At 35.2% G+C, this 24158-nt stretch overlaps 1 protein-coding gene across 10 annotated transcripts in view; it reads right to left on the bottom strand.

Annotated features, from left to right (window-relative positions):
- The window catches only part of OSBPL8 (oxysterol binding protein like 8), a 154838-nt gene that overhangs the window by 73614 nt on the left and 57066 nt on the right, over positions 1-24158 (bottom strand). For 3 of the 10 annotated variants that reach the window (XM_077770212.1, XM_077770218.1, XM_077770214.1), the window contains 3 exons: positions 20031-20069; positions 14191-14227; positions 3554-3691 (listed from right to left, as the gene is read on the bottom strand). In XM_077770212.1, the coding sequence (XP_077626338.1) occupies positions 3554-3691; positions 14191-14227; positions 20031-20069 (214 nt within the window). Of the gene's footprint in view, positions 1-3553; positions 3692-14190; positions 14228-18779; positions 18878-20030; positions 20070-24158 lie in introns of those variants that run through there. The other 7 variants (XM_077770222.1, XM_077770219.1, XM_077770217.1 and 4 more) reach the window with 6 other exon arrangements.

The following is a 24158-nucleotide window of genomic DNA, read 5'->3' as shown; positions in this document are numbered from 1 at the left end:
CTTTCCCATCTAAGCTGGTGGTATTTCCATTAGCACCATTCTTGTCAAAACGCTGTGAGTTTCTTATGAATTTTATTAGAATTAACTCAATTTAACAGATACCACATCCACATATTTCTTTGAGATAGACCATTCACTACTTTGGGCTATGTCATGGTGCTGTAGGACAGCAGACTAAAGAGCCTTAGAGTTCTTTCAGCTAGCTGAGACATTCTGAACGGTACACCTTTTAGCCTCCTTAAAGCCCTTTTGAAAGGCCTTTAAATCTTTCCGAACTCTCAACACGGAATTTTGCAGAAGCACTCTTGATCTGATCCTTACTCTGAGGCCATTTTTTACTAATGGCACCCTGGGATTTGAGAAGCATTTAAATAAGCAAAGGGAAGGGAGGAGGCATTCCATAATGGAGGATACCAGGATAAATAAAAGCACAGTTTTGCAGGAGAACAGCAAAGAAAGTCATCTTGCTGGGTTTGTGATGAGGGGAAACACAAAGTGAAATTGAAAAGGTAGAATAAAATCAAACAAGTGAAGAGTTCAGATTACCAGATTATGGTATCTGGAATTTATGCTCTTGACTGTTTGTCCAAATGTTACTACAACAGAGACTCGTGGAGAGTTTTATAAATATACAACCTCACCCTGGAGGAAAAAACAGCTCCCAGAGCTTCTGAAAGGCTGAAGTAGAAATCTGTATCTAAGCGAAGCTCCCAGGTGATTCTCAGACACACGCAGACTCAGGAGCCACTGCTCTAGGCAACAGTCAACTGTTGACTTTTTGAGAATGGGAGGGACATAAATGCAGGCATCTAGTGAACTTTTTTGGTTACAAATCTGAATAATAAAAAAGAAATTACCCTTACCAAGCATTCAGTTTCTTCACTTGTGAAACAGGGAAAATGATTTATACACCATAAGGTTCTTACAAGAATTCTAGGAGCTAATGCATGTAAAAATCCTTGAGAGGCATGAAGAGCATTAAATGTTAGTCATTATTACTATAAGTTTCTGGAACTCTTAAGTCTTTCCATTCAAAGCTGATCATACTAAGCAAGAGTATTTGAGATATGGTAGACAAATCAAAGAAGTTTACAGAATATTTGTTAATCTCCTCCAGCAGTTTATCTTCCTCATAATCAAGAGCTAATGAATCTATCTTATTTCAAACAAATCTGACAACTGGAAACTATGATATGGAATTTCAGTAGGTAAACCAGAGATATTTTGCATTATACAAAGCCAATAGGTTGACTTTAATATATATTCAATATGTAATTCACCCACAAATATTAACTTGTCCATAACTTACACAGGAAAATTTAGGTGCAAATCCAGATATAACTGACACTAGAGCTGCTTTAAATGCAAAAATTAGAGGTTTGCAAGGGCCACTAAAATAATTTCTAAATGAGCCTCTTCTGTAAGGTGCTTAAGTACAGCAACAGCTGAAATATCAGCTTACAATCCAAAAAGAATCACTTATTTAAAATAATTGCTATTATTTATTAAACACTTCCCACTGAAATAAAGTAGAAAGTGATCATGTAACTTACTATTTACCAATTAATATTCATTTAAAAAGAAGTAACTAAAGCCTACTTTCAAAGAATAGTTCATAGTCACAACACCAAAACCTGAATGATAATACAGATATTGTGATAGTTAAGACTCCAAATTAAACTTTTATAGCTAAGTATACATTAGCTTTAAAACACCAAACTTAAGTGCTTTGTTTTAAAGGCAGAAATCTTTCCACAATAGCTATCATAGTGCTGTGAGTTCAAAGCATCTGATTAAATAAACTGTACTAAGAAGCAGGATTTTATATACAAAATTTATCAAATATGAATTAGGAAGTGTGATCCATAATCCTTGGGAGTTCCCAAGACTCTTTTAGAGAGTCTACAAGGTTAAAACTAGTTCCATAATATATTTTCATTGTGTTGACATTTGCACTGATGGTACAAAAGCAATGTTGGGTTAAAGTGCTGGCGCCTTAGCACATATCAAGGCAAAGGCACCAATTGTAGTAGAGTCACTGATTTCTTTACCGTCATGCACTTACAGTAAAAGGCCAGTTTCACTTACAGATGTTCTTGATGAAGCACTAAAAGTTACTAATCTTAAACCCTGATGGTTTTAATATTCTGTGTGACAAGATGAGAAGTATGCATAAAGCACATCTTTGTATTGTATTTTAAAATGTGTCAACACTTAGTAGATATACATAATTCAGTAACTGTTTCCCAAATGAGTAATGCATGATGTTAAAAAATCATGCATCAGTAAAGAACCATTCAAAGTTCAAGATAGAAGAATGGACTTTAACTTAAGAGAGTATGAGAAGATTATTGATATGGTTTCAGATTACATTTGGCAACCAATATTTAAGAAACTACCACTTGTGGGTGCCTGGATGACTCAGTCTGTTAAGTGTCCTACTCTTGATATCAGTTCAGGTCACGATCTCACGGTTCATGGGATCGAACCCTGTGTCAGACTGCACAGATAGCACAGAGTCTGCTTGGGATTCTCTCTGTCCCTCTCTCTCTCTGCTACTCCCTCCCTCTCTCTCTTAAAATAAATAAACAAACTTAAAAAAAAAGAAATTATCACTTGTCAAATTTTGGTGTAGTATCAAAGACTATATTTATGTATAAAGACTAATATTTATGTATAAAGCCATTAATGTAATCCTCCCTTTTCCAACTACGTATATGTGTGAGGCTAGATTTTGTTCATATACTTCAATCCAATCATTACATGATGACAGGATGATTGCAGAAGCAGATATGAATATCCAGGTATCTGTTTGTAAACTAGATATTGAAAAGATTTGCAAAAATTGTAAATAGTAGTTCTCAGGCAATGACAATTTTGTCTCTCAAGGGACATCTGGCAAAGTCTCAGCTATTTCTGCTTGTATACAACTGGACAAAGTGCTATTGTCATCTAGTAGGTAGAGGCTGAAGATGCTGCTAAATACCCTACATCGCACATGACAGCCCCCCACAAGAATTATCCAGTCCATAATGTTAATAGTGGCAAGTCTGAGAGACCATGAGGGAAAAGAACACCACTCTTCTTGATTTTTTTTTTGAGGGAAAGGAAGGAAGAACATAGTTACTTTTAATAAAAGTATGTTATTTGTATTAACTTGCAAAGGGTCTATTATTATAAACTTAAATGATTAAGTATAAACATTTTTAAAATTTCTTCATTCTATTTTATAATATATACCAATAGGTTAATCTGCATAAAAGTTCTTTGAGGACTTAAATAATTTTTAACAGTTAAGGAGTCTTGAGACAACAAAGTTTGAGAATCACTTAATTAGAACAGGATAACTAGCCAAGTACACTAGCTATATTATAAGAGGAATTAAAAGGACTCTAAAGGAAAAGAAACTCATATCAAGAGCAAAATAGATGACCAAAGCAAACACAAAACCCATAAAACCAAATAATTACAAAGAAAAAATTATGATAGACCTAAAATGTCATTCTCCCCTTAAAACAACAATGACAACTAAATTAAAGGCACAATTTCTTACCCTGACTATGAGGACTTGCTGGACTAAACGATGGCTGATACAAATCTTTGGTTGGTGTTGGATAAGCTTCTTTCCCTTGGCGCTGACTCATCCTTCCTGGTGTCAGAAGTTGAGATTCGTCACTGTTTGCTACCACAGCTCAAGGGAAGAAGAAAAAAGAATTAGTACTTATGTTACAGATTTACATAATTACACAGTTAATAACACAGTATAGAATTATGATTGAAATAGCCTCAATGGTTATACTTGTTTTCGAACTCTGTACTTTAATAAATCTGCATAACTGTTTTATTTTAATTGTAGTTTGCCATTAATCCAAGAGGAACTGATTGCTATGCATGGGTCCAATTACACAAAACTCAGACATTACAAAAATGAAAATACACAGTCAACTGTAATGAAAGGTACTTCAGGGTTTACTATGGGCTTTTCATTGTGGTATTAACTATTTACATTTGCCAAGAAAGCAATAAGCAAGAGACAAAGTCATTTCATAAAAGAAATACAAATGGGGGCATCTGGGTGGCTCAGTTGGTTGGGAGTACAACTTCAGCTCAGGTCATGATCTAAAGGTTTGTGAGTCTGAGCCCCGCATTGGGCTCTGTGCTGATAGCTCAGAGCCTGGAGCCTGCTTCTGATGCTGTGTCTCCCTCGCTCTCTGCCCCTCCCCTACTCACACTCTGTCTCTGTCTCTCTCTTTCTCAAAAATAAACAAACACTAAAAAATTAAAAAATAAAAAAAAGAAATACAAATGGTCACTAAACATATGAAGATACTCAACCTTCATTAGTAATCAGAAAAAATACAAATTAGTAGCAGTATAAAATACTCATATTCACTAGAATTTCTACTCTAATTTCTAATTTTCATGAAAAATAGGTAGGATTCCTGTTTTAGAAACAGGGAAACTTGCGGTTCATTCAGAGACTGCCTTGCCTAAGACTAAGTAATAGAAGTACGATGTCTAACTCAAAAGCATTTGGTTTCAAAGTCTAATCTTTTAAAAGGTTGCTGCCCCAATAAACAATTTAATGTTTAAAGCCATAGTTATTCATCCATCTGGCCAAGCTGCTAATAAAGAAAATGCCCACTTGCAGAGAGGGCAGAAAAGAGAAAAATACTCAAATGAAGGAAAGGGGCAAATTGTGATGAAATCCACAATGCCCTAGGACCTCCATGTCCATTCATTTTATGTTTCTGTGCTTTTTGCCTACAAAAACTTAGCTTTACCTTGAGAAAGAATGATTCTGTCTTCACTACAGATTTAATGTTTAACTTAAACCGGAGTGTCACGTTCATATTTTTATCATCATATCTTTTAAATCAATACCTTTAAATCAAATTATTTTCTATTGTGCTCAATTTTTCAAGAATTATATTTTAGCTCTGTACATTTCAATGTAAAAATTAAAAAAAAAAACCCTCTGGCTTAACATCCAAGGATATAAAAAGTTTATGTTCCCATCAAGTCCATAAAAAAAGAATCTAAACACTGAAGACTTCTGAATTTATCTCTTCCTGAACTAAACTCTTATGTCCAACTGCCTGCCTTATAATAAATAGCCTCTACTATTTAAACAGGCATCTCAAATTTATCCAGAGTATAATTCTTGATTCTGCTTATCCTCCAAACCTACCTCTCACTATTCTCCTCCACCACTCTCTTAGGTTGAAAACCTTAGATATGTTCTTCTATTCCTTTCTTTCACATTTCACATCCAATTTATTTGTGAGATCTCCGTAGTCTACTCTCAACAGTCTACCCTCAAACTTTATCTGGAATCCTTTTACTTCTTCCCACTTCCACAATTATCATCCTCTCCTAAGCCACCATTACCTGTCCACTGGATCGCAGCAACAGATTTTTACCTAGTCTCCAGACTTATTGTCATGCTCCTTGCTTGTTTAGAGTTCATTCTCTGCATAGAAGCCTGAACAATCGTTGTAAATCATGAATCAGATCTGCACCAGAAATATCCTCAATGCTTCCCATTATACTTGAATCTCATGGTAGAAGAAATGAAGTGTGTCTGGCCCCTGCTTAACCTCTACAACCTCATTCTCTATTTCTCTCCTCTTTAGTCACTTGGCTACTTGGCTCCAGCTAGAATGGCCTTCCTTGTATTCCTCACAACATGCCATTTTGCCTCGGTCTCTGGGCCTTTATATCTCTTGTTCTACCTGGAAAACTCCTACCCTCTTTGTTCACATTACTGAATCGTCTCTATGTGTTGTCTGTGCTCTAATGCCCTATATTCAGAAAAGCTCTTCGTCATGCCTATGATAAGTTTATCTTTTTTTTTTTTTTTTTTGGTTAGTGTGGACTCTGCCACAATTATACACTATCACTGTATTGTACATGATTTTTACTGTTGTGCTTATCACTATCTGAAATTATATCATTTGTTTATTGTCTGCCTTCTCCAGTAGACCATAAGTTCCATAAGAGAAGGGAGTTTTGTCTGCCTTCTATTTCCCTAAGTCCTCAAGTCCTGGTATGGTTCTGGCATAATGAAGGTACTCAATAGAATCTCGCTGAATGAACAATCAACAAATTCTACATTTTTATCAAACTTCATTATCATAAACGACAGCTCCTTTGGTTACCAAATCCAAGATCTACTTAATTCCTAAAAATTACTATTAAAATTAAAAATGTACAGTATTGATGTAGGAAGAGACAAAATTGATCTAAAGAACAAAACAGAGTTCTCATAATCAAACCCATGCATACATGGAGCCTAGATATAAAACAGAAGTAGGGACAAAAAAGACTATGCCATTAATGACACTAGAAAAATTAAGTATTAGAAAATTAGGTCCTTACCCTCATATCATGCACAAAAAATAGTTTTAGGAAAATTAAAGACATCAGTGTAAAAAGCAAAACTTAAAACCTTTTAGAAGAAAATATTTAAAAAAATATCTTTATAAACTTGGGATAGGGAGTGATTCCTTTAAAAAGATAAAACAGGGGCACCTGGGTGGCTCAGTCAGTTAAGCATCTGACTTTGGCTCAGGTAATGATCTCACGGCATGGGTTTGAGCCCGGCGTCAGGCTCTGTGCTGACCCCTAGCTCAGAGCCTGAAGCCTGCTTCAGACTCTATCTCCTCTCTCTGACCCTCCTCTGGTCATGCTCTCTCTCAGAAATAAATAAAAACATTAAAAAAATAAATAAAAAGACACAACAAAGCACTAACCAAAAAATAAAGAGCTGATAAGTTCTACTATATTAAAATTAAGATTTTAATCAAAAGGTACCATAAAAAGTTAAAATGAAAAACAGGATATTCACAACATATATAATTAACAAAGGGCTGATGATATCCAGAATATTTTTTTTTTTAAAAAAACCCTATAAATCAATTAGAAAAACACCAACAGCTCAGTAGGAAAATGTAGGGAATCATCAAAAAGAATAAAATACCTAGGAATACATTTAACCATACATTTAACATTTCACCAAGAGGTGAAAGACCTGTACAATGAAAATTAGAAGATGGAGATAAAAGAAACTGAAAACACAAACAAATGGAAAGACAATCCATATTTATGGACGGAATAATATTGTTAAAATGTCCATACCACCTAAAGCAACCTACAGATTCAATGCAACCCCAATGAAAAATTCAATGGCATTTTTCACAGAATTAGCACAAAAAGTTCTAAAATTTGTGTGAAACCAAAGAAGACCCTGAATAACCAAAATGATCTTGAAAAAGAACAAACCTGAAGGCATTGTGCTCCCTGGTTTCAAACTATAAAACAGAGCTACAATAATCAAAACAGCATGGTACTGGCATGAAAACAGTCATGTAAATCAATAAAACAGAATAGAGGGCCCATCAGTATACCTGTGCATATATGGCCATATTAATTTGTGAAAAGGAGCTAAGAACACACAATAGGGAAAAGGGTAGTCTCTTCAATAAGTGGTGCCGGAAAATCTGGACATCTACCTGCAAAAGAATCAAACTGAACCACTATCTTACATCATATATAAAAGTTAACTCAAAATGAATCAAAGACTTGAATATAAGACCTGAAGCCCTAAAATTCCAAAAAGAAAACATAGGCAGTAAGCTTCTTGACATCAGACTTGGTGATGGTTTTCTGGATCTGACACCAAAAGAAGAGGCAACAAAAGCAAAAATAAACAATAAACAAGTAGGACTACATATCAAACTAAAAGCCTTCTGCACCACAAAGGAAACCATCAACAAAATGAAAAGACAACCTACTGAATAGGAGAAAATATTTGCAGGTCTTAAAGCTGACAAGGGGTTAATGTCCAAAATACATCAATAGCTCATAAAACTCAACAGCAAAAAATAAACAATTTGATGTAAAAATGGGCAGAAGTTCTGAATAAACACTTTTGCAAAGACAGAATGGGCAACGGGTACATGAAAAGATGCTAAATGTCACTAATCATCAGGGAAATGGAAATCAAAACCACAATAAGTTATTATCCCCTCACACCTGTTAGAATGGCTCTTATCAAAAAGACAGGAAATAGCAAGTATTGACAAGGATGTAGAGAAACGTGACCAACTGTACAGTTGGTAGGAATGTAAATTAGAGTAGCTAACTCACTACTATGGAAAACAGTATGGAGAATCCTCAAAAAGTGAAAAGAAACGCATAGAATCCAGCAATTCCAGTTCTGCGTATTTTCCTGAAGAAAATGAAAACACAAATCCGAAAAGATACATGCGCTCTTATGTTCACAACAGCATTATTTACAATGGCCAAGACATGGAAACAACCTAAGTGTCCATCGACAAATGAATGGAATACTATTCAGCCATAAAGACAAAAGAATTAAATTTTGCCATTTATGACACGGATGGACCTTGAGGGTATTATGCTGAGCTAAATAAGACAGACAGAGAAAGACAATTACCATAGGATCCAAGGTGAAAAGCCAAATTCATAGATACAGAGAACAGACTGGTGGTTGCCAGAAGCAGGGGGGTAGTAAGTAGGAAAAAGGGATGAAGGGAATCAAAGGGTACAAAGTTTGAGTTACAGAATAAATAAGTTATGTTAATGCAATGTACAGCATGATGATTAATAGTACTACACTGCATATTTGAAAGCTGCTATGAGAATAAATCTTAAAAGTCCTCATCATAAGAAAAAAAAATTCTGTAACTATGTAGGGTGATGGATGTTAACTAGACTTACTGTGGTGATCATTCTGCAATATATACAAATACTGAATCATGACTACATACCTGAAACTAACATAAATTTGCATCTCATTTGTATCTCAATAAAAAAAAATTTTAAGAGGAAAAAAAATGGAGCAGGGACCTGAACAGTGAGTTCATGGAAAAAAAAATGCAAATGGCCAATAAATATACAAAAAAGATGTTTATCCTCTTGGTAACCAGGAAAATATAAATCAAGATCACAATGAAATAAATATTTTACACTCAGTAAAACTGACAAAAAATTAGTAAGTCTGAAAATACCAAATGCTGATAAGGATGAGAATCAATGAGACATTTTAAGTACTGCTGTTGGAGAAGAAACTGATCTAAGCACTCTGGAAAACAAATTTAGAACTACCTTATAAAACTGAATACCAGCATACCATATGGGTCCAACAACCCCACTTTTAGCTTTATACCTAAAAATAATACTCTTATAAGTGTTTACCAAGAGACAACAAGAATAGTTATAAACATCAAAACAACTTAAATACTCCTCCATTGAAAATAAAATTGACTGACATACTGTGGTATATGCATATAATGGACTAGCATATAGCACTGAAAAGGAATGAACTAGATCTATACCCCAAAACATGGTTGAATCTGGAACATAAAATATTAACTGCAAAAAACAAGTCTTAGAAGATGACATACAGCACTCTTATTAAATTAAATACCAATGAAACTTAGTGACATATATGGAATTTAACAGTAACAAGGAGTGCCTGGCATCTTAGTCAGCTAAGTAGTCCAACTCTTGTTTTCAGCTCAGGTCATGATCCCAGGGTTGTGGGACTGAGCCCCGCGTCGGCTGAGCCTAGAGCCTGCTTAAGATTCTCTGCCCCCTCCCCCCTTTCTCCCCAACTCATGCACTTTCTCTAAAATAAAAACAAACAAAAAAAACCCACCAAAAATATATTTTTCATTTTTTTTAATGTTTTTTATTTATTTCTGAGAGAAAGAGAGGCAGCGTGAGCAGAGGAAGGTCATAGAGAGAGAGGGGAAGACAAAGAATCTGAAACAGGCTCTGGGCTCTGAGCTAGCTGTCAGCACAGAGCCCGATGCGGGGCTCGAACCCACGAACCATGAGATCATGACCTGAGCTGAAGCCGGACACCCAATCAACTGAGCCACCTAAGTATCCAAAAATAGATTTTTTTTAAAAAAGCAAAGAATGATGAAAAATACAAACTAGTCATCATCTCTTGGTAGCAGGCACAGAGACAGACAAAAGAAGTACATAGCTGAACATGAGGGATTTTTAAGATTCAAGTTCTTAAGTTGAGTAGTAGGCTCAACACATACTTACTGGATGATTACGCTTAATAATCTACATATGCTACATAGATTCTTTTGTAGTATTAGACAGTACATTTTAGGCTAAATTAAAATACATTATGAGAAGAACAACTAATAGCATTAAAATATGTTTCAGGAGTCCATCAGTAACATATAGGTATCTTGAGTAACTTCACTATATAAAAAAAGGAAATAGTCTTGAGAATTGTAAATTTAGTTGTATTTACCTCTAACTCCTTACCATTTGAGATATTACTATTTATGATTTTGAGAACCTTGAAGTGAAAGGGTTTATACAAATACGTATTTAGAAAAAAATTTTCTCTCTTGCCCTATTCACAAGTATTAACAACAATACAGACAAGAAGATTTGCATAATATAAAAATCATTTTGATGTTCTACAAAGATTGTACATTTGTACAATCTTAGACTATTTGAATGTAAGCTAGAGTAGGGCATTCACTGTTTTTATTTGTACCCCTTGTCATAAAACTGCCAATAAATACTAAATCACTGGACAGATATTTGACAAATGAATCACTGCATGATTCCAATAGTTTTTGACACTACAATTGCCTCATCTACTAAAGATAGCATAACAGTGCCCTCTCCTGGCCCTACTTTGTAGAAATAAGTAACCTATTTTACAATTCATATTGATTATCTTATTATAGAAACTAATCACACTGGAATAATTAATAGTATATAATTAACATACCAACTACAACTTCTAAGGAGAATATGATTCTATAACTACTATCTTTACTTTCTGAATTCAATTCATCAATATAAAATCTGAAGAATTTCCAAGCTTCAGAGTCTGGTATTTGTCCCTAATCTAAGGAAGATAAGATAAAGTTAAGTAATTATTTTAAAGTCATAAATAATCTCTATGTAAATCCTAAGACTCCCCTTACAGATGATGTACCTTTTCTCAAATACTTTAAGAATTTAAATATGTTTGTATATAACTTTTTTCATTCAGTACAGATCCTAATATTAATGAAATTACTTTTCCACTCTAAAAGATATGTGATATCTATTAAGTAATTGGCAAAGTACAATATAAACTCATCTCTAATATATATTGTATATTTTTATTTGTGTATTCAGAAAATGTGTAACCACGATAAATTTCGTCTATTCTAAGTAGAAATTAAAGGCCTCCTATTATAAAACCCAGTTTCTACAATGGAACAACTGTAATTGGTATTAAAAATTCAATTGTAGGGGCGTGTGGGTGACTCAGTGAGTTGCACAATCATCTCTTGCTCTCAGCTCTATAATTTCAGGGTGGTGGGATCAAGCCCCATGTCAGGCTCTGTACTGAGTGTGGAGCTCACTTAAGATTCTTATTCTGTCTTTCTCTCCCCTCCTCCAACCCCTCCCCCACTCATGTACACTATGTGAATTAATGAATAATTGAAAATTATCTTCAAAAAAATGAAATTCTATTGGTCAGTTTGTCATTGCCAATCAATTCAAATATATAAGGTTACTAAAGGAATTGAAAAATTCATTGAAAATATCTGCTGGGTATCACAAGTAAGGGTGACAAGAAAACATAAAAGATGTTTTACTATTTGTATACTTTTTTCAACTTTTAAAATTTCTACTACTCTAGGGGCACCTGGGTAGCTCAGTCGATTGTACATTCAACTCTTGGTTTCGGCTCAGGTTATGATCCCAGAGTTGTGAGATCAAGTCTTATGTCGGGCTCTGTACTAAGTGTAGAGCCTGCTTAAGATTCTCTCTCTCTCAGGGCGCCTGGGTGGCTTAGTCGGTTGGGCGTACGACTTTCGCTCAGGTCATGATCTCGTGGTTCGTGGGTTCAAGCCCCACGTCGGGCTCTGTGCTGACTGCCAGCTCAGAGCCTGGAGCCTGTTTCAGTCTGTGACTCCCTCTCTCTCTGACCCTCCCCTGCTCACGCTGTCTCTCTCTCTCTCTCTCCTAGAAATAAATAAAAACATTTAAAAAAAAAAAAGATTCTCTCTCTCTCTCTGCCTCTTTCCCCCACTCATGTGCTCTCTCTAAGAAAACCAATTCTACTAATAATGCTGGTTTTATAATAAATATATTTAAAATACTATTAATTGTTAAAATTGAGAATTTTAAAAAGGAATTTTAGCAATTACTTTAAATCATCTTTTTAGAAAAAAATTACATACACACTACAATCAATATTAAAGACAAACAGCAACCAGGCAGAGAAGGACAAATATCATATGTTTGCACGTATAGGAGGATTAGGAGGAACTTGACGGAGGAACAAGGGGGAGAAGAAGGGCGGAAGTGGTGGGGGAAAGGGAGAGAGGCAAACCATGAGAGACTCTTGAATGCTGACAAAAACTGAGGACTGATGGATGTGGGGGGAGGGGGGGATGGGCATGGAGGAGGACACTTGTGGGGATGAGCACTGAGTGTTATGTGGAAACTAATTTGACAATAAACTATTAAAAAAAAAAAAAAGACAAACAGCAACCAATCCATACCAAAGAATTTTACAACTAGAAGAAAGCTTGCCATTATCCTGTTCAGTCACTTGTTTATTAGCCAATGGGGAAAAAATGAGCCCCAAAGCATTGAACTGACTTGCAGTGGTCAGATAACTGCTGAAGAAGGAAGAAATGCTAAAACTTCCTAAATCAGTGTAATTTCTACATTGCACTTCAATAAGATTTAAATTCTTGTCTGATTTGTGACAGCAATACTTTAATTATTTGGTTAGATTTGAATTCAGCCAACTGATGGTTTCATGATGATTTTTGAATTCAACAGAATCCTGCTGAAGACACACTGGGCTACTATCCAATTCTAACTCTTTGGTCATGTTAGTTCTTAACTTCCAGCTCTTTAGGGGCACCTGGGTGGCTCAGTCAGTTAAGCATCCGACTTTGGCTTAGGTCATGATCTCAAGGTTTGTGGGTTCGAGCCCCGCATCGGGCTCTGTGCTGACAGCTAGCTCAGAGCCCAGAGCCTGTTACAGATTCTGTGTCTCCCTCTCTCTCTGACCCTCCCCTGCTCACGCTATCTCTCTCTCTCTCTCAGAAATAAATAAAACATTAAAAAAATTTTTTAAGAAACCCTTCCAGCTCTTTATCTAGAAAATTATGCATGAAGGGAAGGGGAAAAAATAGTTCCAAACAGAGAGGGAGGCAAACCATAAAAGACTCTCAAATACAAAGAACAAACTGAAGATCAATGGCGGGGGGGGGCAGGCAAAAGAGGAAAATAGGTGATGGGCATTGAGGAGGGTGCTTGTTGGGATGAGCCCTGGGTGCTGTATGTAAGCAATGAATGAATCATGGGAATCTGCTCCTGAAGCCAAGAGTACACTGTATCAGTCTACACTTGCTAACTTGACAATCAGTTATATTAAAAAAAAAAAAAAAGATATCTTAGGCTCATTTCACCTCAGTAATGCTATGATTTTTAATATAACAGTGGCCCCTGTCACAATGCTCTAGAATTACCTATTCATGTGTATCAACCCCCTGCTAGCCTATAATGACCCTTATAGGCAGGGTACATATTTTACTCATCGGATAGTCCCCAAAGCCAGCACGGTGTCTGATCAAAAAAACTTTTTTCAGATATAAATTTAACGGGTACATCTTCTAAATTACTAAGATGAAACATGTTTCACTCTTGAAATCCCCAAAGTATAAATAAATGTGTTTCATAACCAAATTTTCTATTATGTAAAGATTGTGACAAAATAAAACAATATTTCTCATTTTCAAATGGTAGTGAATTTCTTGTGTCATGTCCAGTCTCAAAGAAGTCTGATCTATNTTAAAAGGACTTTTTTTTTTTTTTTTTTTTAAATCCCTCCCACCATGCCTGAAGAAGAGGTCTTAAATTATGAATTAGGTAATTTAGCTAAGTATATAATCCATCTTTAGACAATCAAGAAGTAAATACACAAACATTATCAATCTCATATGGGCACTGACAACCGATGGGTTCTGAACGACCATTTATATCCTTTACTTTGTATCTCAGTGCTTGGGAAGTAGAAGATTTAATAATCAAGAGAAAAACTGTATGCCTTTACAAGTACACATCAAAATATCTTGTCTCCAAATATGCCATTCAAACTTGGCTACTTACTTGATGGCCCAAGGACATCTTTGCTATCACCAAGAAGCTTTTAATGCAGGGTAATTGAGCAGCAAACAAATACAATCCAAACCAGGAAGAAGCAAAATGCATCAGGATTGAAGCAGCAGTGAAACAAAAGGACAAGGAAAATAAGCATTAGTTTATAAGTAGAAAGCACATGCACAAACCTAATAATCATAATCCACAAGGAATTTCCTTTGCCACACATAAAAAGATCTTGGCTTAAACATTATCAAATATTTGTTTAAATTTTGGGAAACAAAGATGGAAAGACAAAAACGAAGTCAACCAAGTACTTTGTTTTGAAATTATTCAAGTCAAAAATTACTTTCAAATCTTAACTAACGATATGGGTTAGGAGTGGTAAAATTATTTAGAAATGTAAGGGACAGCCCAAAGTTATTTATTCTTTAAATTGAAGTGGTTTAAAAAATCTGTAACACCCATGCACTTTTACATATTAGTTCTGCATGCCATGAAAGCACTTAACACTACATAGAAATTCAGTCTGTTTTTTCTATAAAAAGAAAGGAACATTTACTGAGTGCTTATTATATGCCAAGCATTGTGCAAAGAGCTTTTACAAAGACATCAACAAAGTAAAACAAAATTTTTCTCAAATAGAAGAAGAAAAAAAAAAACCCAAAGAGGAATATTGATTAAAATGATACAATTTTATTGTCAGACAAAATTTTCTTAGGACCCACTAAATATGAAGTAAAACACCTGGAGCTACTGGTTTTTAAGAAGTAAGAAGTCCCAATTCTTAAATGAGTAACATGCAATGAACTAAAAGAAACCGGGAATGACTGGTGACCTTTTATCTGGTAAACTGTCTTAACATACATTATGCTAAATGTTGCTTATGGACAGTGTTTTGGTCTCCCTTGGCAGAAACAGAGTCTTCAGCTTTAGGGTGCTTGGGTGCTCAGTTAGTTAAGTCAGTCTGACTTTTGATACTGGCTCAGGGCATGATCTTGCAGTTCATGAAATAGAGTCCTGTGTCAGGTTCTCCACTGATATTGCAGAACCTGCTTGGATTTCTCTCTCTTCCTCTTTCTCTGCTCAACTCATGCACTCTCTCTCTCTCTCTGTCTCTTTCAAAAATAAACTTAAAAAATAAGAGAAAGTCTTCAGCTTTACTTCATTTCAAATACCAAGTACAGTAACATCAAAACTAACAACAAAATAAAATATCCCCACTGATTACATTATTGCTTGCTCTTATTTGAAGAGAATGAAGCAAAATTATATGCAACCAAAAAAGAAAGGTAGCAGTTGTTTGCTTTGCCTCCTAGGAAAAAATCTTGGCCCTGCTGCTCCCCTAAAGTGATGGCTATTTCACAATGCTTAAGATAGTGCTCTATTCCCTTAAATGCATTTGCTCTAGTCATTTTCTATAGCTGCCTATTCTTCATAAACTGGTTTCAGCTTCACAAACTAAAAAAATACAGCTATAATGACAACGAACCAATTGTACTTGCTCAAGTCCTTATTCCTGATGACCATGTTAGCACAATTCCCAAAAGATTAAAGTATTTGTGGCAGGCAATCTCTGCAAAGACTCCAGTAATCTCCATGCCTTGGTGCATAATGCCCTCTCTTTGAGTGTATTCTGGACTTACTGAATCACTTCTAATGAAAAGAATATGGTAGAAGTGAACGGATGTCATTTCCAAGATTAGATGGTAAAAAGACTATGATCTCCATCTTATTTATAGTCTCTTACTCTCTTTTAGATAGATCACTCTGGGGAAAGCCAGCTGCTGAGTCATGAGGCAGCCTTGCAGGGAGGCCCATAAGGTGAAGGAATGTCTGTCAACAACCAATGTGTTTGTAAATGAATCTCCTGCCGTGACCTTTTCTTTGATCCCTCCCTTACACCCAGTCAAGCTTTCAGATGAGACTGCAGCAGCCACACTCTCCAAAAGCTTGACTGTAACCACAGAAGAGATTTTTGAGCCACAGACACCTAGTAAACTGCTCTTGAATTCCTGACCAACAGAAACTGTAAAAAAAATAAATGCCTGTTGTTTTATACCACTTAAATTTTGGAATATTTGTTATGCACCAATAAATAACTACTATGATATTGGAAAACTGAAGAAGTTATAAAGACAGAGATAACCATGGTAAGCTTGACAAATATTTCACAGACATCCTCTAAAAATATCTTTCTGTATTGATATGAATAATTACTAATTTCCCTGAATATACCAGTAAATCTAAATTTCTTAAAGGAAAGCAATGGTTCTAACCATATATGCACAGTTGGGAGTATTTAATTTCACAAGGCCAGTCATTTTTAAAGGTTTTTTTAGTTGATCTTCTATTTAGGTAAGTGATTAAGTTCACTTTATTGTACATATTCTCTTTTGTTAATTAATAGTATTATGTCAACTTCTTTGTAGCTGTACTTGTCTGTTTGCTCCCAGAAAATAATCCCTAGCATATACAATAACTTCTGAATATCTGTTTCAAATTATGCTTTCAACATTAAATCTTCAAGCATGTTTGTGGAGAATAATCAAAATAAATACTGTCTATTCCTATTATTGAGCCATCCATCCAAACATTTATGAGTACTTATTATATAGACATCAAACATTTTAGGCACCAAGGGATATAGTGAACAAAAAAGACAAAAATTTGCCCTTTGTGATAGTTATGTTCTAGTGGGAGATATGAATAACAACATAGTAACAAGTAAAAATTTGTTAAATATTATATAGTATAAATGCTAAGGAAAAAATAAGCAGAAAATAAGGGCACATAAAATGTTAAGGAAGAGGGAGTTATAATTTAAGAGAGGGTGGCCTAAGAAGGCTTCACTACAGAACTGACTGAGTGAAATGAGTGAGTCTAGCATAAGGACAAGAGGAAGAGTATTCCTGGCAGAGAGAAGAACAAGTATAGTATGGAGGATTGGAATGGGGACAAATCTAGAGAGCTTGGAGAAGAGTAAAAGGGTTAGAGAGGCTAGAATATAAGCAGGAGAAAAGTAGTATATAAAGTCAAAGAAATAAATGGGTGCCAGATTGTGTAGGATCTAGTCAGGACTTTGGCTTTATTCTGAATCAGATGGGGAGCCACTGGATTTCTGAGAAATGGAGTGACATAATTTGAATATGTTTTAACAGGATTGTTCTGGCTGCGATGTTAAGAATAGACTAGAGGGACAAGGGCACACTCAATTAGGAGGTTACCATAATCATCCACAGGAGAGATGAAGACTTGGACCAAGGTAGTAGCAGTGAGGGTAAGAAGTAGCAGTTGAGTTCTGAATATATTTTGAAAACAGAGTCAACTGGATTTCCAAACAGACCAAGTATGAAGTTAAAACAGAACAAAATAAAATAAAACAAACAACCAAACCCAGAGGAATCAAAATGATGTCAAGTGTTGGAGTCTGAGTACCTGGAAGGATGGAACTGTCACTGTCGGAGATTGAAAGGACAGTGAGGGGGACTAGTTTACAGAAAGAAATGTTAAGTGCTAAGAACGGGACAGGTTAGGTTTGGTATGTGTGTTAGCTATCCAAGTTAAAATGTCAAATAGGCAGCTGGTCATACAGACCTGCACAGGGAAAGGTTCAGGTTGGTAAGAAACAAATTATGACACGTATGAGAGTTAGGGTATATGATCTGAATGGCTAATTACAGAAGACTGAAAAATGCCACAGAATAAAAGATGAGGCAGGCACCAGAAAACATATAGTATAATGGAACAAGAGAACTAAGAATTAAGCTGAAACACTCCAAATAAAAGTGGAAAAACAATAAAAAATAAGCAGGACTTCAGAAACCTTCCCCAGAAGGTTGTGGATACAAAGGCATTAAACTGGGACGCAAGTGAAATTATCCTCACAGGTTGCCTGCACGTGATGCCAATAGGAAAAGTGATTTAAGTAACTGAAGATTACATATTAATTTTACCACGTAATTTACATCACTGGCTGCACACTACACTTATTTGTACTGCTTTCAGGACATGGGCCTAATGTGCACAGTCCTATGTTGTATAACACATGAATAAAGACAGTGTGAAATTGCTGACGTGGAAACATTCTATACAAGTATCTTGTTAGATAGTTTAAAAAATAAAAGCTAGCCAACTCTTCCTGGCTTCTGTTAAAGAATCAAAATACTACTAGAATCCTGGAAGAACTCAGGAACTTTTCCTCACAGTGTTAAAAAAAAAAAAAAAAAAGACCATTAATATATGATGGAAATATTTTCTCTAATTGAGTAATACCATATTTATCATTATCCCTTCAACAACGTCCACACAGTCATTTCAACAATTTGTGTATCATGTAAACAGATTCTCCATTTTGGCAGAAACTATGGATTGAAAACAGTAAAATAATACTAACATACTTAGCATTTTTCTATTTATTATTAATTAGTACAATATCAACTACTTTTAACTAAAAGCATAAAATACAGCCATTACTTAAATCTTCACCGGTTTTAGTCTACAAATTTCAGGTAAAGAATATTATGCAAAAATTGGTATTTTATTTTAATGTACATCTAGATATTTAGCACACCACCAACAATTAGCATAAAACTTGCCATCTTTCAGAAGTGTAAAGGAGTAAGCAGAAATTCATAATCACACACGCATCCTGGGAAGCCCCTTAATCCCAAGCAATTCGGGACAGATGGCCACCCTATAACACAGAAACAATTCTGTAAGAGCTATAGCTTGATTCCATTGCCAGTAGCATACCATCTCCCTCTTAGCATACATATTGATTTGACTTAAGTCATCCTTTGAGCTTAAGCCAAATCACAGCTTGTCAAGCAAGCACTGATACAACTTGAAAAGAAAGTTTCAAGAAAATGGCACCTCTTCCCTCAATGAAGTTGATCAAACTGCACTCATAGAAGCAATCCTGCTGCAGTTGGCTCTCAGGAGCCACAATTTGGAAGGAGGATTATATAATACATCCCCAGAGTACTCTATTTAGTGTTATCTTTGGCCCTTAGAGTAAGTATCTTCAGTGAGAGATCTAAAGCAAGGCTGAGATTTGTTTGTTCTTCCAACAGGAGTCCTCTCTTAACTGAACTCCTATTCCTACAATCAGCAGCAAAACACACACTGTGTACATTTTATTTGTGAGTTTTACAGAAGATATTTTACAGAAATGCTTTTCTAAGAACTAGGGCTTATCACTGTTAGATAGAAAATATTAACTGGCCTGCCAGGCAATTATTTTAAAATAATCTCATACTTTTGACCCAGCAAATGCACTTCTAGGAATGTATGTATACTAAGGTGACCATCTGAAATATTAAAAAAGATGTGTCCATAGATATTTATCACATCATTTGCAGTAATCTATTATGAAATATACAATAATACATTCACACAATGAGATACTATGTAGTCATTAAAGTTTTTTTCACTGACTGAACAATTCATTATACATTAACTTTTAAAAATAGGCTCCAAAAAAGTCTGTAGGACTCCACTTTTATAAAATTACATGTGAGATATACAATATGAATAAACTTAGTAAAGAGACCACCAAAATATTAAAAGTGGTTGCCTCTAGAAAGTAGAATTTTATTATATTCTTTTATATTGTTTAAATATTTATATGCATTAGTTTTACACTAAAAAAATTAAACCTATTTACATTTTGGAAAAAATGAAAAGTTTAAAGCTGATCTTTTCAATTTATATTAGCTACCTTGTATAATGACATAATCATCTATGATAAAATACAGTGAAAAAATATATTTTAAGAATCCAACTTGAAATCCTGAAAAAATATAAAAATGTTAACATTTTAAACATAGCACTATATTATTACTCACTGTCTCTTGAACTTCAGCAACTTCTGAATATGGCAAGATCTAAAAAAAAAACAAATGTTCTCAGGAGTGATTTAATGTCATATACTTTAATCTGAATTTAGAGAGTGCCCACGGTTTACCAAATGAATTAAGTGGTGCATTAATCTTTTAAGAAGTAGAGGGGAAAAGTGCAATAATATGTTTATGCTGGAAACTAAATCCTTTTAAAAAAAATTCTGAGGCTTCAGGAAATTCCAGTCCATCTGCCAATCTGTGAACTCCTTTCTGGCATGTTCTGGGGCTTTTCACTGTTCTTGCCCTCCCTGCGTGATATAATTCTATCAGCCTTTTCCCTATGCAAGCTTTCTCTTCCCATGGTTTCTAAAGTACTCTACTCCTCTGGCTTCCCTTCTATTTTCCTGCCTCTACTTTGTTTTCTCATTTGGTGAGTAAGTGGCCATCATCAGTGCTCAGTCCTCAACTATTTATTGTTTTGTCTCTACCCGCTCTTTGCCAGCAGAATGCATTCATTCTTTAGGCTTATTTATTACCTTTATGTAGACAACTTTCAAGTTTCCTCTTCAGACCTAGTCTATCTCCAAATCTTCACTCCAAAATATTGTTACCTGTATGTTCAAACATTATTGCAAACTGACTTCTGGTTCTAAAATTCTGTAAACAAGGACGCCTGGGTGGCTCACTTGGTTAAGCATCGAACTCTTGATTTCAACTTATGGTCATGATCTCATGGTTTGTGAGACTGAGCCCTGCATCAGGCTCTGCACTGACAGTGTGAAGCCTGCCTGGGATTCCCTGTCTCTGCCATTTCCCTACTTGTTCAAGCACACTCTCTCTCAAAATAAATACATAAACTTAAATTTAAAAATAATAAAATTCTGTAAGCAAATTTTAGAAATTATTAGCTTGTTTTAGACATCATCTTTAAGTCAAAAACAACACTCAGTAGCTTCCCCCAGAAATCAGATTTGATGTCAATTTGCCCAAGTTTTTCAACGATAGCCTTTCTTTCACTCAGACCTAAATTAAACACTTGAATAATCTGAGACTCTCTTTCCCTCCATCTCATGAAGTCATTATGCTGTGATGATTTTTACCTAGACAATGTCTACCTCACATCTAGTCCTTTCTTTCAATTCCCATAAATATTACTACCTAAGCAAGACCCATATCACCTTTTCTCATGTCCCTGCATTCAGTCTTACCTCCCTCATTCATTTACTATGCTAGGTACAGGAATTCAAAAACACAATAAAAACATGGTCTGGTCCCTACTACCAACAAGATCACTTGACTGAGAAGGTGAAAGACACTTCACTCACCTTTCCCCTCAACATTGATAGCCTAACCACCATAGTCTGCTTAACAGACCTGCAAACTCCATGCTTGGCTCTTATCATTGCCGATAAAACTACCTTTAGGACTTTGTTCAGAAGTAACTTCATCAGAAGACTTCCATAATATTCCCAGAAAACAGCAATACCCATACCCTATTCTGGCATTCTCTATCCATCTTACCCTGCTTTATTTTTCATCACAACAATCACCACATAACAGTATATACTTATGTATTTTTTTTTCTTCCTCCACTGGCATGTTAGCTCTACTTAAGTAGGAACTTAGTCTGTTTTGGTCACTGTTGTATACCTTAAGATTAGCACAGAGCCTGGCACATGGCAGACATTCAACAAATACTGAATGATAAATGCACAAATGAAAAAAAGTCTTAGTCATTATTATAACTAATTCCTAGCAAAGAATTTCTTATATGTAGTTTGCTGAGTTCCTTTGTTTATGATATGAGTTAGTTTAAATTCTTAGAGCAAAAAATAAATAAATAAATACGGTCTTACATATCTTTGTTATTTTCCAAACCATAACATTCTGCATGCTTAATATACACAAATAACTAATATGGACTTGAATTCTGAAATCTGAGTTTTAAGCATAGCTCTATTACCTGGGTAAATCTGAATAAATAACTTGAACTTAGCTTTCTTATTTGCTTATAAGATCTGTTCTAATCCTAAAATTCTGTTATATAAATAATTCAACGTAGAAAATTACCTCAATTCTTAAGAACACCTTTAGTTGTAATGTAAAGCATATTCATAATTTCTTCTACTATGAGTCTCTGGCCATCATAAGCCCAAATTCTTTTGTTAGGAATTCCATCATCCTTTTCTTAAATAATTCTGTCCTTCAAAAATAACACTGTTACAGATTCTCCACTGGTTTTTGGCAATGGAGTGTAAGTTATATTTCTTCTGGTAGTGGTGGTCTCTTGCCATGATTAAAGCGACCTCCTTCATCAAGGACTTCATATACAAGGGAAGTTCAAAATCGACTGTGTCAGTTATAACTAGTGTCATGTGTCTGGTGAGACTGCTGGTAAAGTCTGTGGTTATAAAACCAAAAATAAAGTGACCTGTCCATGAAAAGAATGAAACCCATGACCTTGGCCTTTGACCTCATTAACATTCTCTATATCTGACCTAACCATCCTTAATCACCTGAAAAGCACAACAGAAACCGTGTTAACACATCACAATCATGCCGGGTTAGATATGACAACTGGTTATAGGAAATAGCTCATATACACATAAATATTTCAGTGTATGATACTTAATCTTATGACCTATTTAAATAATTTTAATTTTCAGTCTGAAATAAGAGTTTGTTTTACTTGAAATTTCATTTTGGCCAACTCCTTAGACAGATACATAAGCCTACATTCTATACTGAATCATGACCAGGATCTGAATTAAGACATAAGGACCATATAACAAATATCTTCTTTCCTTCTGTAGTTCTATTTCTAACAAATCACTGATTAGTGTATCACACTGTTCAGTATCAAGCCACAGGAAAGACTGATAATAATATTATGGAAACGTCAATCTCCATGACTCATAATATCTACCATACATAATACTATAGTCAGCAACTGTTCTTTATGTCTTAGCAACAATATACTGACTAAATGCCAAAATATACACACTAGATAGAAAAATCAAAATTAGTTACAGGAGAACAAAGCTTTGAGTTAAATAAAATAGATCAGTGGGTGCCTGGGTAGCTCAGTGAAGTGTCTGACTTTTGGCTCAGGTTATGACCTCTCATGAGGCTGATCTTGCGTTGGGCTCTGGGCTGACAGCTCGGAGCCTGCTTTGGATTCTCTGTCTCCCTCTCTCCCCTCCCCTGCGTGCGTACTCTCTTTCAAAAATAAATATTTAAAAATAAATAAATAAAATAGATCATGTATCAGATATTTTTCAAAGTACACATTATATTAATAATGCGCATACAAATTTTAAAAGGCTAGGTATGACACAGATCAATTTTTAACATAAAAACATTAGCCTTTACATTCGATGAGAATAACAAAATTAAGAGTATCTGTATTTAAATCCTAACATGTCCCACTAATTAGCTATGTGATCTTAGAAAAATTACTAACCCCTTCAGTATTATGAAAAAGATTAAATAAGAAAGCATGTGAGACATCAAGCAGAGATCAGGATACATAGTAAGTATGCAAAAATACTTTTTTCCTCTCCACACTAATAAAGTAACCCAAATACGAAAAGTTAAAATCTAGAAGTCTAGGGAGAGAGGCAAAATCCAAAGGGGACATATTTTCTATTCAGCTGCTACTACCCTACAGGTTTTAATTGCCTTTTACCCATATTATACAACTGCATGCTTACTTGTTCCCTTGGCTAACTACCTCTATTTCTATAGTTCTCAATTTTGCCCATGCATTGAAATCACCTAGGGAACTTTTAAAAAAGTACTGATGTCTGCGGCGCTTGGGTGGCTGAGTCGGCTGAGCATCCAACTTCAGCTCAGGTCATGATTTCATGGTTCATGGGTTCAAGCCCTGCATCGGGCTCTGTGCTGACAGCTCAGAGCCTGGAGCCTGCTTCAACTCTGAGTTTCCCTCTCTCTCTGCCCTCCCCCGCTCATGCTCTCTCTCTCTCTAATAAATAAAAAAGTAAAAATAAATTTTAAAAAGTACTGATGTCTGCATCTCACCCTCTGAGATTTTAATTTAATTAAATAGGGGTGCAACCTGAGTACTGGGATTTTTTAAAACACTTCAGATAACTCTATAATGTTCAGCTGGCT

The sequence above is a fragment of the Crocuta crocuta genome, unplaced genomic scaffold (genome assembly GCF_008692635.1).
Source record: "Crocuta crocuta isolate KB4526 unplaced genomic scaffold, BGI_CrCroc_1.0 scaffold317, whole genome shotgun sequence".
Lineage (NCBI taxonomy): Eukaryota > Metazoa > Chordata > Mammalia > Carnivora > Hyaenidae > Crocuta > Crocuta crocuta.
Note: the sequence above shows the minus strand (reverse complement) of the source record. Positions and strands in the feature narration are given on the sequence as shown.